This window comes from Portunus trituberculatus, chromosome 20 (genome assembly GCF_017591435.1).
Source record: "Portunus trituberculatus isolate SZX2019 chromosome 20, ASM1759143v1, whole genome shotgun sequence".
Lineage (NCBI taxonomy): Eukaryota > Metazoa > Arthropoda > Malacostraca > Decapoda > Portunidae > Portunus > Portunus trituberculatus.
This window is the reverse complement of record NC_059274.1, coordinates 14,499,290-14,511,789: the sequence shown is the minus strand read 5'-3', so window position 1 is coordinate 14,511,789 and position 12,500 is coordinate 14,499,290. Positions and strand designations below refer to the sequence as shown.

At 40.1% G+C, this 12,500-nt stretch overlaps 2 protein-coding genes across 7 annotated transcripts in view; one reads left to right on the top strand and one right to left on the bottom strand.

Annotated features, from left to right (window-relative positions):
• LOC123506482 (retinol-binding protein pinta-like) overlaps positions 1 to 12,500 on the top strand; it is a 19,773-nt gene that overhangs the window by 5,885 nt on the left and 1,388 nt on the right. For 2 of the 6 annotated variants that reach the window (XM_045258603.1, XM_045258598.1), the window contains exons 2-4: positions 2,005 to 2,179; positions 2,628 to 2,787; positions 5,024 to 5,282. In XM_045258603.1, coding sequence (XP_045114538.1) covers positions 2,032 to 2,179; positions 2,628 to 2,787; positions 5,024 to 5,282 — 567 coding nt within the window. In that variant the 5' untranslated portion in view covers positions 2,005 to 2,031. Of the gene's footprint in view, positions 1 to 2,004; positions 2,180 to 2,627; positions 2,788 to 5,023; positions 5,283 to 6,489; positions 6,749 to 7,888; positions 8,148 to 9,133; positions 9,393 to 10,689; positions 10,949 to 12,500 lie in introns of all 6 variants that reach the window. The other 4 variants (XM_045258599.1, XM_045258601.1, XM_045258600.1 and 1 more) reach the window with 4 other exon arrangements.
• Positions 12,440 to 12,500, bottom strand: part of LOC123506650 — a 6,758-nt gene continuing 6,697 nt past the window's right edge. Inside the window, exon 4 of the mRNA XM_045258897.1 lies at positions 12,440 to 12,500. This exon is cut by the window's right edge and continues 1,529 nt beyond it. The gene's annotated coding sequence lies outside the window, so the exon portion shown is untranslated.

The window sequence follows — 12,500 nt, the reverse complement described above, 5'->3', positions numbered from 1 at the left end:
GGCCGCCGTGGTACAGTGGAACCGTGCGTGCTTTGGGGTCCGAGGGGTCTCCAAGCGCACGAGTTCGAATCCTGTCCACGGTCCGAGTGTAGGTTGGGCTTCCTCACTCAGGGCAACGGTTTCCTAGCGGGTGGGCTTTGAGATAGGACGTACCCTAAAAAGTATCCCCTTTAGCCCATAAATTCCGGTGAAAAGCCCACTTGGTATAAAAAAAAAAAAGTCAGGAGAGCCACGGTTGATAATGACTCGGATCTATTGTAAGAGGTGTATGTGGGAAGGGAGATGCTGCAAATGGAGATACCAGGCAGGAAGAAGAGAGGAAGAACAAAGAAGAGATTTATAGATACAGTGAAGGAGACACGAAAGTTCTTGGTTGGTGTGGCAGAAAGGCGTAGAAAAAGGAGATTGTGTTTTGTCTTCCTTTTAACTTTTTTTTCAATTCGGAATAAGTGAAAATTTAGTCTCTGCGTTATGTGGTACCTCCTTTATTACATTTATGATCTATATCCGCCTGAATTAAAGAGCTGTTTTGTGATATCTCCTCTTTATATGGTGGGTGTTAACTGCATGCCTTTATCCATTCTTTGTGCAGTTAGATTGATAAAAGAAAAATCGCTCTCTCTCTCTTGATTTATTGAGTAAACTTTTCTATTATCTTTTCAGTCTGGGAAAGATGTAAAAAGAAAAAAAAAAAAAAAAACCGGTCTCTTTATATAATGTGTGTTATCTGCCTTTACCCCTTTCAAAATATGTTAAAATTGGTCTCTCAAGATATACAGTATTGTTATCTCTCTTCTTTATTACTTGTTCAGTCCAAGAGATTTATGTAAAAGTAAGCCACTTTTCCGTGCTGCTCTTTTCTATCTCCGTCTCAGTCGCAGAGCGACACGCAGAAAAATATCCTTTTCAGTTTGTGTTTAAATATTATATAACTTTTTTAAAGGATTCATTGGAAGAAAGAGACCACAGGGTTGTTATCATACGAATATATATATATATATATATATATATATATATATATATATATATATATATATATATATATATATATATATATATATATATATATATATATATATATATATATATATATATATATATATATATATATATATATATATATATATATATATATATATATATTTTTTACTTCAACAATTTCTCGTGTATATACTTGATGAGCAGCTGAGAATGGAACTTATTAGGGCAAATCGATACGTCGTTGAGAGGATTCCCTATAACTTAGACACGAGATGCGTATTGGCGTCAGGGGAATTCGGGTAAACTCGACACAGTGAAGCGTTACGTAGATGAAGAATAAATTGCATGATAGTGACGTAGTACGTAATAGGAAATGCAGAATGATATTAAAACAAGGACTAACTAAAATATAATGAATTGTGCTAAAATCAAGTACTAAATTTTCAAAATGGTGTCTAAGGAAAATGGTATTTGAGCTATATATATATATTTTTTATTGTTTTACGCTATGAGCTATAGCGCCTGTAGGTATACTTGAAGAGTATGCATAGGAAGCGATGTTCAGCTTCCACCCATTAGTTGCGCAGACAATTTTATTTATAGTGGTACCCATATAAGGGCCCATATCACCACCCAAGCGAAGCTTGGGTGTAAGGCAATTACACCTAAAACTTGGGTATCATGGTGACATGTAGGTAACCTTAAAGTGCTCAACAAATAACATAGTTTCAAGGCGGTACGTGGCGGGATTCGAACCTACGCGTGGACATTTACCTAATCCCACTATCACCATCTTACCCACTACGCCACCACCTCCCTGGACACCAATCATTGTCAATGTTTATTAGTCGCTCATTCAATGCAAGTAACTGAAAATGACAAAAATAATCTAACTATACAATATTAAATGAATAAAAAAAAGCGAGATGTAAAATAGAAAAAAATATATATACATAATGAAGAATTACAAGTTCACTACGGAGTGCAGAATGGAATAACAACAACAGTATTTCTGTGTTGCAGGTGAAGTGAGGCCAGCAGTCAGCCATCATGGGCGGGGAGTACGTGTGCACGCTGAGCCCTGAGCTTGTGCAACGGGCCAAGGATGAGATTAATGAGGTCCCGGAGAGGCGTGCCGCGGACATAGAACACATCAGAGACTGGCTCAAGCATCAGCCTCACATCAATGCCAGAATGGGTGAGTGAGTGTGTGTCTGTATGCTTCTATGCCAAGTCTTTTTTTTCGTTGTGCAATGTGGTTTTACATGGTTGTGGAACATGAGGACTCAAGGTTTTAGAACTGATGGTCATTATTACTGTTAGATAAGTCAACACTGGATCAGTTGAATATTGTCTTAGTTCTATACATCATTATGTTCTGAACGGCTTGAAAATATGTGTATCACTTTGCTAAAAATATCATCAATATTGCCTCAACGCTTGTATTTTGAAAGTCGAAATACATCAGATCAGCTTAAAAGTTGATAAATGTCAGGTGGTCTATTCCATACACGTTAATATTCAAAAGCACTTTAGTCAATAATCAGAAATTTATGGAAATGATCAGAAGTTAGAGTATGATTATGGAAGGGAAATAGTTCGTTGTGATAAAAATGGTATGCAACTTTCCTCTCTCGTGTCCTCAGATGACTGGACTATTCTGCGATTCTTACGAGGCTGCAAGTTCTCGCTGGAGCGCACCAAGGAGAAGCTAGACATGTTCTACACGTGCAAGACGCTCTGCCCCGAGTGGTACAAGAACAGGGATCCTCAGGACAAGAAGATGCGCGCCATCCTCGAGCTCGGGTAGGACAAAACTTGCCACCTTTTTAAATTTAATTCTTGTCTTGCATTTAAGGCATTACTGTGTACTTGTCCTATTCTTCAAGGTTTCTTCAGTTAATCTTATCCTAATCCTTTCATGAAGTCAACATTACAAACATTTATCATTTTTTGTTTTTGAACTTTATTTTTCTTCAAAGTTCACTCCAGGTTTTGAATTTCAACAAAGCAACGTATCATAATGTCACTAGAACAAGTACTGATGTGTCGCTTTTTCATACATGGAATGGTTCTTATATCTTTTTTTCATTCAATATAAAAAAAATTTATCTTCTTTAAATTCATACTTTTGCCCATTCTAACATAAATCTTGCTCTTAATATTACATTTACTTATAATTAATATAGCAACTAATATATTAGGCTTAGACAAAGTATGCTGTGGTGCCCATCTTTGTGAGCCCGTGTTCCTAACTGTACGTAGGTGTGGGGTTGAGTAGCTGTGGTGTAGAGTAACAGTGGCACTAGGGAGTCTACCAGTAAGTATGGGTTCCTGCAGGGATTGGCATTGTGTTGGGAGACTCTGTGTGTTGTGCATTGTTCCGTGTGGGCTAAATCATCCATCACCCTGAAATACGTAGTAATGTGGTAATGCAAATCTTGATACAAAATACTATTTTAGTTCCGGTATCACATCTGATGCTCTTCAAATTGTCAGCCTGGTGAACCCAACTCCTCACTGTGGCGCTTCATCCACTGCAGTATCATCCCATTAACAGCTTACACTCATGACCCAGAGAGACTCGATCTGCCGATCTTGTCAATGCCAGGCCAGCGCGTTACCACTGTACTAGCTAGAGGCTATTATAAGTTGAGTCAGTTTCAGGATTTGCTTTCATACCTTTCGTGTTCCATCCATCATGTTACTACAACAGGGTGATGGATAATTTTCTTTTATTTTGCAAGTTTCTTGTAATTTTAGCACAAGATTTGTGTGGGATGAAGCCGTTACTTTGTAACTTTGGGGGTTTGTAGTAGAGCTTCTCTAAAAGTAGGGGCTGGGTGGCGTAGTTGCATTTAAGGCGGCTCGTGTCGGAGCCTCCGGTCCAGGCGGCCCGGGTACGAATCCTTGCCAAACCTAGTTGCTCGGTGGGAGATATAGCGTTCTCCCGTTAACTGCAGAGGTGCCATATGACCTAAGCTGTTGCGGCGCCTAATGGAATGATTTCCATATTTCTCTAAAAGTATCATGCTAAATTCCAAGCAGGTTTCATCCCACAAAAACTTGTATTGCTGTGTGGTGTGGACCTCTGGTGCTCGAAGTGCATGGCTCGTCTGAGATTTAATAGTTGCTTTTCCCTTATAATTGATAGCTATGTGCAATCAGTACCCTCATGAATAATAAAAACAACTTGAATCATGCACAGAAGTGTTCAGACATTTAAATAAGTTGGAAGAAAATATGTGAAGAACATAAGTGTAAGGAGTTATTAGACATTAATAAACATCAATAAACTCAATCCTTACACCTATTTCTTATCTCGCCTCCTGCACCATACACAAGATTTTGGAATTTAGTTACAAGAAATTCTGTCAATGAGTTGAATTTTGAAATATTTCATTATGAGTGTACTAATTTTATGTAGCTGCATTGAATATAAGAAATAAATACCCTGGGATAATGCTGATTCTTGTGTTGTGGTCATTTTGTAATGATAACGGTTGCATAGTGGCGGAGTACGTGTCTAGCATTCGAGCAAGCACCAGTTGCCTTTATGATCTTGTGTTTCATGGTTTTCGTGTGTACTTTCTCTCCATGGTTAAGCTTCTTGTGGCTACACTTAATACTGGCTGGGAATATTTGTGGAACATTTTGATGTAAGAAAGGCTTTGGTCAATGTCAACAAACACTGGTGAATAAAGAACATTTAAAGATCCCAGATCCCCAGAAGGCTATTCCAAAATTACCAGGATAAGTAAGAGCTTGGACTGATCTAAAACTATGTCCAATCATTTGAGAATCTCCTTAATTAAGTCAAGCCATTTCAAAGCTAATTTATAACTAAGCAAAAAGAAAACCATTAATACCATACTCTCTGATCAATCTGAGGCAGACTAAATCGGGATACACAGATCTTCTCAGCCTGACGTGCATTACACACACTTACACACTCCTTTGGGAACCGGTTTGTGATGTCTACTTACGAAGTTATGTCGCTGTATTATTCATCATATATGCGTGACGATCATTCCTCCTGCAGTACCTTCCTGCCACTACCTGGTCACGATCCACAAAGCCGAAAAGTCGTAATAATCCGCACTGCTGGCCATGACCCCAAGGAATACACCATGGATGAGGTGTTCAAGGCCACGCACATGATTAGCGACATCATGGTGGATGAGGACGAACCAATGTCAGTCACAGGGGTGGTTCAGCTGCTAGACTTGGAAAACGTCACGGCTGGTCACGCCATGCAGATGACTCCAGCGATTGTCAAGAAAGCCATGACCATCTGGCAGGTGTGGACATATATTGCTCTTGTTGGCTAGACTATCGCAAGTATCCAACGCTGAAGATCTTTTGCTTTAGATATGAAAGCTAGGTGCTTTTTTTGCTCCTCTGATACACATGCAACGTTTTACTCGGCAGGAGCATGTCCCAACACGGGAAGTAAGTGGCATTACTTTTCTTGCTATGGCCCTTTGGTTATAGCATTCATTGCTTAGCACTAATAATCTGGCAGCCATGGTACGGTGGTACTGCGCGCACATTAGAGACCGAGAAGTTTAAATCCTAGCCACGGTCTGAGGGTAAGAAGGGCATCCACTAACGGTTGCCAAATACTAAAACCCAAATCCTTCCCTATGAGGTAAATTAGTAGCACTGATAAACTGCAGAACGTAGAATCGAAGAAAAGGACAGAAAACATAGGATAGAACACTAAAGTCTTTCGAAAAAGTTAACTCGATTTTCATGGGTTAGTAATCCCAAACATATTTTTGCCTAGAAAACTGTTGGGCTCTAGCCTCAAGGAGAACAAATAAGATCTCTCTTGGGAGAAAGTTTTCGAATGAAAAAAACAAGGTATCGTCACACAGGAGTCTTACCTCATAGCAGCAGTAATAGCAGTAGTACTGGTAAGTAGCAACAGCAGCAGCAACAGCAGTAGTAGTAGTAGTAATAGTAGTAGTAGCTACAACAGTAGTAGTAATAGTAGTAGTAGTAGTAGTAGTAATAGTGAAAATTGTAGTAATGGTAATAGTTATAGCATTATGGGGTTCTCCACCCACCCCCACCCCATTCCCAACATTTGGGAAGGAGGGCTACCGGTTGTCTGTCTCTCTATCACCAGAACCAGTCACCAAAGTCACATCAAACATAATTTCAGTATCGTAAATAAGAAGTTATGTTCCACACACTGTATTGCATACAATGGAATTTAAAATTGCTACGAAAATGTGGATAGGTGAAAAGAAAAAATTGGATGGAAGCTTTTCGTGTATACTACGTGTATGAAAATTAGCTTTTCGTTGTGTCCGAGGGGTATATGTGGGTAGCGGTGTGTCCTATGCGTCACCGTAGTCCCCTAGTGCCAAGCTACTCAAACTTTAAAGTTACAAAATGACAAAAAAAAAAAAAAAAAAGGTTGATAAACTTGCTGTTGTAAATCTAGTTCTCATACCGATTCATATTAAAGAGGCAATGATAAAGGTTGGCGCGTTCCAGTGTGGTATTGCCGCTACGTGGTTATGACCCAATGGGAAGGAAGGTGCTGTTCTGCCGATGGGGGATTTATGATCCAAAGGAAGTAACGATGGACGAGCTAATAAAAAGCACCTCCATGATAATGGATGTGTTAATGGATGAGGATGAGCAGACCAGCCTTGTGGGCATCAACATGCTGGGAGACTGTGAAGGACTCACCTTCTCACACGCCGTCGCCTTCACGCCGGCACACGCGAAGAAGTCCATGGTGATGTGGCAGGTACGTTGCGGCAGGCAACTTGAAGGAAGGGAAAGGCAACTTTGATGGCGATACGGAATAAGTCAATAACCTCTCTATGCAGGGAATAGGAGTAATGTAATTGGTGGCAGCAGCTTGGATACTTTGCATGGTTGTTTGGAATATTCCAAGGAAGGACATTAGGGTATTTCTACTTTGTTACTTAGTAGGTTATTTTACGTCTTATGATATTTTTGTAGAAATTGGCTAAATATGTGTTGAAAATTCTAAATATGATTGGTTTAACCTCAGCGTCAAAGATGAGTTTTGCATTCTGTATTCACTCATTCTAAGTTAGAAGTAGATACCATAGTGCTATGTAGAAGTAATAAAAGTAGTGATAGTGGTGGTCTAGTAGCAAAGGTGGTATAACGCAAAGGTCAGAGCTGTTATATCAATGAATCAATATTTAGAATCCCACTAGTACAGCCTTCATCATCCCAACATCACTGGATTTCTGCTTGATATTATTACCACCTTACCATCATCTGTAACGTGTTGCATCCCCTTCCTGCCTACGACTATCTGGGTCGCAAAGTGCTTCTCGAGCTGTGGGCCTTGCATGACCCTGCCACGATGTTCAGGGTGATTACCTCTGTGGCTGACGTGTTCTTGGTGACAGTGCGTGCTTGTCAGTGCCTCACGTGGTGGCCTTGAGGCCTGTCCTCGCTAGGAGGGCCATGGTACTCTGGCAGGTGGATAAGGCCAAACGTACGTTACAAACACTGCGGGGCATCGCAAACAAAAATTGACATTTGTAAAGTAAATTGGAAAATTCATCCATTTTTATATCCATACACATATCTGCCAACGTTGGCTTCTTTATTAAAATAATTTCATGAAGTCCTCATGTCATGAATAGTCGACCCCTAATTTTTCACTACAATCTTGCTACGTGTGCTTTGCTAAACCTGCTATCGTTCACCTATGTGGTGTATGTTTGCTCTTGTTTGATGGTAATTAGCTGGGAAGGAACTCGAACTTTGGAAAATCAATTAAAGGTTTGTATTGTATATACTATACAAGGTGTTCGTTGAACTTAAGTCATGACTTGAGTTGCAAGAGACACATGAAGTTGATGCTCCTGATGTAGGATGAGCACCCCACCTTCTCCTTTCACAGCGTTGCCCTCCTGCTGCCTGGCTGTGACCATCAGGGGCGCAGGATCATTTTGTCGCGCCCTGGTGTATTCGATCCCAGCACTACTAGTATCGACGAGCTTTCGAAGACAATGATGTTGTTATGTGACATATTCATGGAGGAAGACGAGACATTAAGCGTGACGGGAATGGTAATGGTGGAAGATTTCAAGAACTTCTCCCTCTCCCACCTGGCCGCCTTATCACCCGTCACCGTAAAGAAAATGACGACGCTTTTCCAGGTATAATGATGTGTGAGATGTCCTCGTGTCCTTTTTACGTTGCGTATAGTAGGGATGCATGAAGTGAGAAAGTGGTAAAACACCTAGAAGTGGATCATGCCTCGGGCACCGTATCTCTCGAATTTCGTTGGAAAATATCACTCTACTCGAGTGTGTTATGCATTCTTGAGTGCCTGAGAAATTGTCGAATAAGCATCGGAATGCCAAATGTAAAGCTTAACTAAAAAGCTTACTACTGCTGGCCAAGTCCATCTATTTTTACGTACATGTGGCTGAGGCATTACTTAATCGATAGAAAACTTCATACCATACATCATGATCTTATGCAGCAGTAGAAATCGCGAAAATGAGCTGCTCTTTTCTCTATATTCCTCTTACTATCCTTGTACTATACGGAGGGAATGCGGTAATATTCTTCTGAATTGTTGCTGAGTGTGTAAACGCAGTAGTGTGTTACCATCGGAAAAGAACCGATTCTGTCGTTCTCTCTTTTTTTGGAGTGTCCTCCGTGAAAAGTGTTTATATGGGCAACTCTTCTAATGAGCGTGTCTCCCTGCCGCTCGTAGTCTCTGTCTCAGTTGTGCATTTCAGTATATTAAACTTTACTTTGGTTACCCAAGGAATAATGCAATAACTGATTAAGCATAATTTTGTTTATATTCACTCATAAAATAAAGTTTGATGACAATATTGTTCAAAGTAGTGATAGTGATGTATTGCTTGCTTTTTCATAATTTTTTATAGTACCTCTTAATCAACTTACTTTACGTACCTTTACGTAATACATATAACAATTAAGTCTATAAAGAATTATGACAGTCTGATTGCCAATTAATATGCAACCTGTCTCGTAATTTGTCTGCCGTCCTCCACGTCTCGTAGCATGTTGGCGCCTCGTGTCGGGGCTGTGCTGTTGTGTACTTTGTGTGTACGGGTGTCAGACCGAGACCTTTGCCATAGCGTATCCGAATATCTGAGTGATGCAGGATGATACTGCCGCTGACTGCTCGGTCCACGCAAGGACCCCGGTTGGTGTTGGCTCGCCCCGCCATCAGAGACCCGGCAACCACGGACATGAATGACGTCGCAAAGGCCATATTGTTGCTGATGGACTTGCTTCTGGAGGAGGACGAGGCTGTGGCCATCACGGGAGTGGAGTTGGTGCTGGATTCTGGCACCATGACATGGCATCACGCCGCTCAGCTGAATCCCTCGCTCATCAAGAAGGCTGCCATTATCATGCAGGTCATTTGGAAACGCGTGAATGTTGAGTGGGAAGCACATGCTACAAGGAAACGTGCAGGGAGTTATCTCTTTATATCTAAATGTTATAAACAGGGAGGTGGCGGCTTAGTGGATAAGGGAGTGAGCGTGGGATCGGGCAGACGTCCATGTGTAGGTTCGAATCCCACCACGTGCTGTCTTGAAACTTTGTCATTTGTCGAGTGGTTTAAAGTTACCTACATGTCACCATTATACCCAGGTTCTAGGTGGAGATGTGTGTTATTGCCTTACACTAAAGATGCGCTTGGGTAGGTGAGATCGGCCCTATTATAAATAAATACTATAAATAAAATTGCCTGCGCCGCTATGGGTAGAGGATGGACAGCGCTTCTCATACTTTTCAAGTATATCTACAGACGCTATAGGCCATAACTTAAAAAAAAAAAATAAAATAAAGCGGTGTTCTGGATCGTCCCTCGAAGACAAGAGTTCATTAAGGTAATTTTTCTTTACCTGAAAATGGGTATGCCGATAAAGTTACATTTAAATATCAACACTTCTTGAATCTTTTTCACCAATCAATCGATGTTATTCCATGTTGGGGATGTACTTTTCGTTTTCGTAAATAGAACATGGATGGTGATACGACGTGAGGTGCAATGGTCTCTTCTCTATTGACCGCTTTGCTGTTATCTTGCTTGCTTCCCGTGCTGAATAAGCTTGAGCTTTTCTAGTTGCAGTGAAGTCGCAGCTTTATCCTGATAAATATTTATCACATATTGTCATCATGTGATGATTGCATGCGACACATGGCTGTATGAAAGCTTTTAAAAGCCGTCTTTTGAAAGCTGTATACACGTCTTATGAAGTGTTGATTGCTATGGTTGTGCAAGATTAGATAAGAGCAAGTGTTGTCAAATGATAAGTGCTATGACCCATGGCATATGGTTGAGATCTGTTATTGTTTGTGCATGTTCTCGGTGGTCGCATATCGTCTTTTATCCATCAGGTTAGTGATAGAGTCTTGGTACCTGCTTTCGTGTTTCTCGTATTCTTCCTTCATTTGCTCTTCTATTTCTTACATTCTTCTTCATTTATTCACTTATGTTACATCCTTCTTTATTATTCGTTTTATTTCCTCTTGATTCTCGGGTCACAGTAATACGACAATCTTTCTATATAAACATCAGAATCCAGTTGTATGTTCCACGAGAAGCCGTAGCCCTGGCTTATAATGCATGCAGAAAGTGTGCAGACGGTAGGCACATTGGCTGTTACCTTATACGGAAAGTTGTCACCGTTGTTTGTTTTGGGTCAGGCTCGTGATGCCGCTACCTCGCAGTGCGAAGGACCAGAGCATTACCTTGCTGGCTCGTCCCGGCCTGAGAAATCCGAACACCACCTCGATGGACGACATGATGAAGGCGGTGCTGGTGACATTGGACTTAATTCAAGAGGAGGAGGAGTCTCTAGGCATTGTAGGATTCCAAATGCTGCTTGATGCTGGCGAGATGACCTTGGCCCATGCCTCCCAGATTACTCCCCCGCTAATGAAGAAGTTCGCTACTTTGATTCAGGTTTTGTGATCGTTCAGTCTTTTTTTTTTTTCACGTGCACAACTTGTTCATCGTGTCAATGCAGATGGTCTCACGTCATTGAGGAATTCTGCCACTACTAGGGGTCATAGACAGCTAGTGATGTAACTTCCACATGTTACTGGGAGGAATGTGTGTAAGTGCGTTTGAGTAATTTGTAAAGTGCAGCGCTTGTCTTCCAGATTACAACTTGTCTTATCATTTCCTTATAAGATACGTTTAGGCTTGCTAGACCTCGAGACATGAGCAAAGTTCCAAGGATCAGTAGTACCAGAAATAACGGGTTTAAGCTTGAAAAATATAGGTTTAGGAGAGAAATTTGGAAAACTGGTTCTCTAACAGTGCTTGATGAATGGAACGGATTCGGTAATCATGTTGTTAGTGTTGTTAGTCAATAGGTAGTTTTAAAATAAGATTACATGAATTTATGGAAGGAGATGATAGATGGAATTAAGTAGTTTTGCTCATACAAGGATCGTCACGTGTAGGCCTGACAGCGTCTTGCAGCTTCCCTCTTTTCTTATGTTTTAAACCAGTAACAATGAAGATAGCAGGTAACTTTATCAAGGACAATCGATCATTCCTTTCAGACAATAGTGATGGGATGGAAAGAATCAAACATGTGTTTTAACCACTATATCAAGTCTGCCTCCATTAAGAGTCTGTTCACATGCGTCCTCCTTGGACTTGTTGTTGATTCCTCACTGACCATATTCGCAGTCTGTAATATTATGAATTCATTGAATTGACTGCATTTTGTAGTGAAGGATTGGTTTTGTTATTATTCAGCAATAATCTCTAATTCAAAATGTTGTGATAAGGGCGGTCTTTTTTATTTTTAACTGAAAAGTTTACATTCCTATGACTTTTCTTTCCTTGCATATAAACGAGTTAACTTTCCTGTAATTTTTCCTTGTATATATACGATTTTTTTTCTATATATCTTTCCTTGCATTAAGTATCGGTAGTCACCAAAGCTACGATAATGTTATCGGCGATAACATTATCGTAGCAAAGGACAAGGCGATCGATGCAAGCGTATTAGGGTTAATACTAAACATTATTAGTCCTTACTTTAGAGGGAGTTTTAAATGCAATGTGACAGTGAGGACGTTCCTTCCGACCCATTGAAAACATGAATCCATTTTACTGTTGGATGATGTGGTTTAGTTTTACTTTTATTCAAGTATTCCTGGTCTTTTATCAACCACAATTTTTAACCACAAGCAGAATTTTATAATTTTTTATTATATGGTTCGCAAGTAATTTCAGCTATTTTGTTTTTGGTTTTTATCCATCCTCTAGAAATGTCTCGTGAGGAAATATTAGTCTCAGAAATGGCCTACCGCTTCAGAGCATCCTTCATTTACTCTTGCAGTATAAAAAAAAAAAAAAAAAGTAACATTACTGTGGTAGATGCAATATTGTTTGACAAATTACTTCATTCATTCTCAGAAAGTCTCAAAATGCATAGATATAAGTTTTGTTTACTTAAAGAATGTACAACAAAGTTAAAACACTACGAGAACTGCAG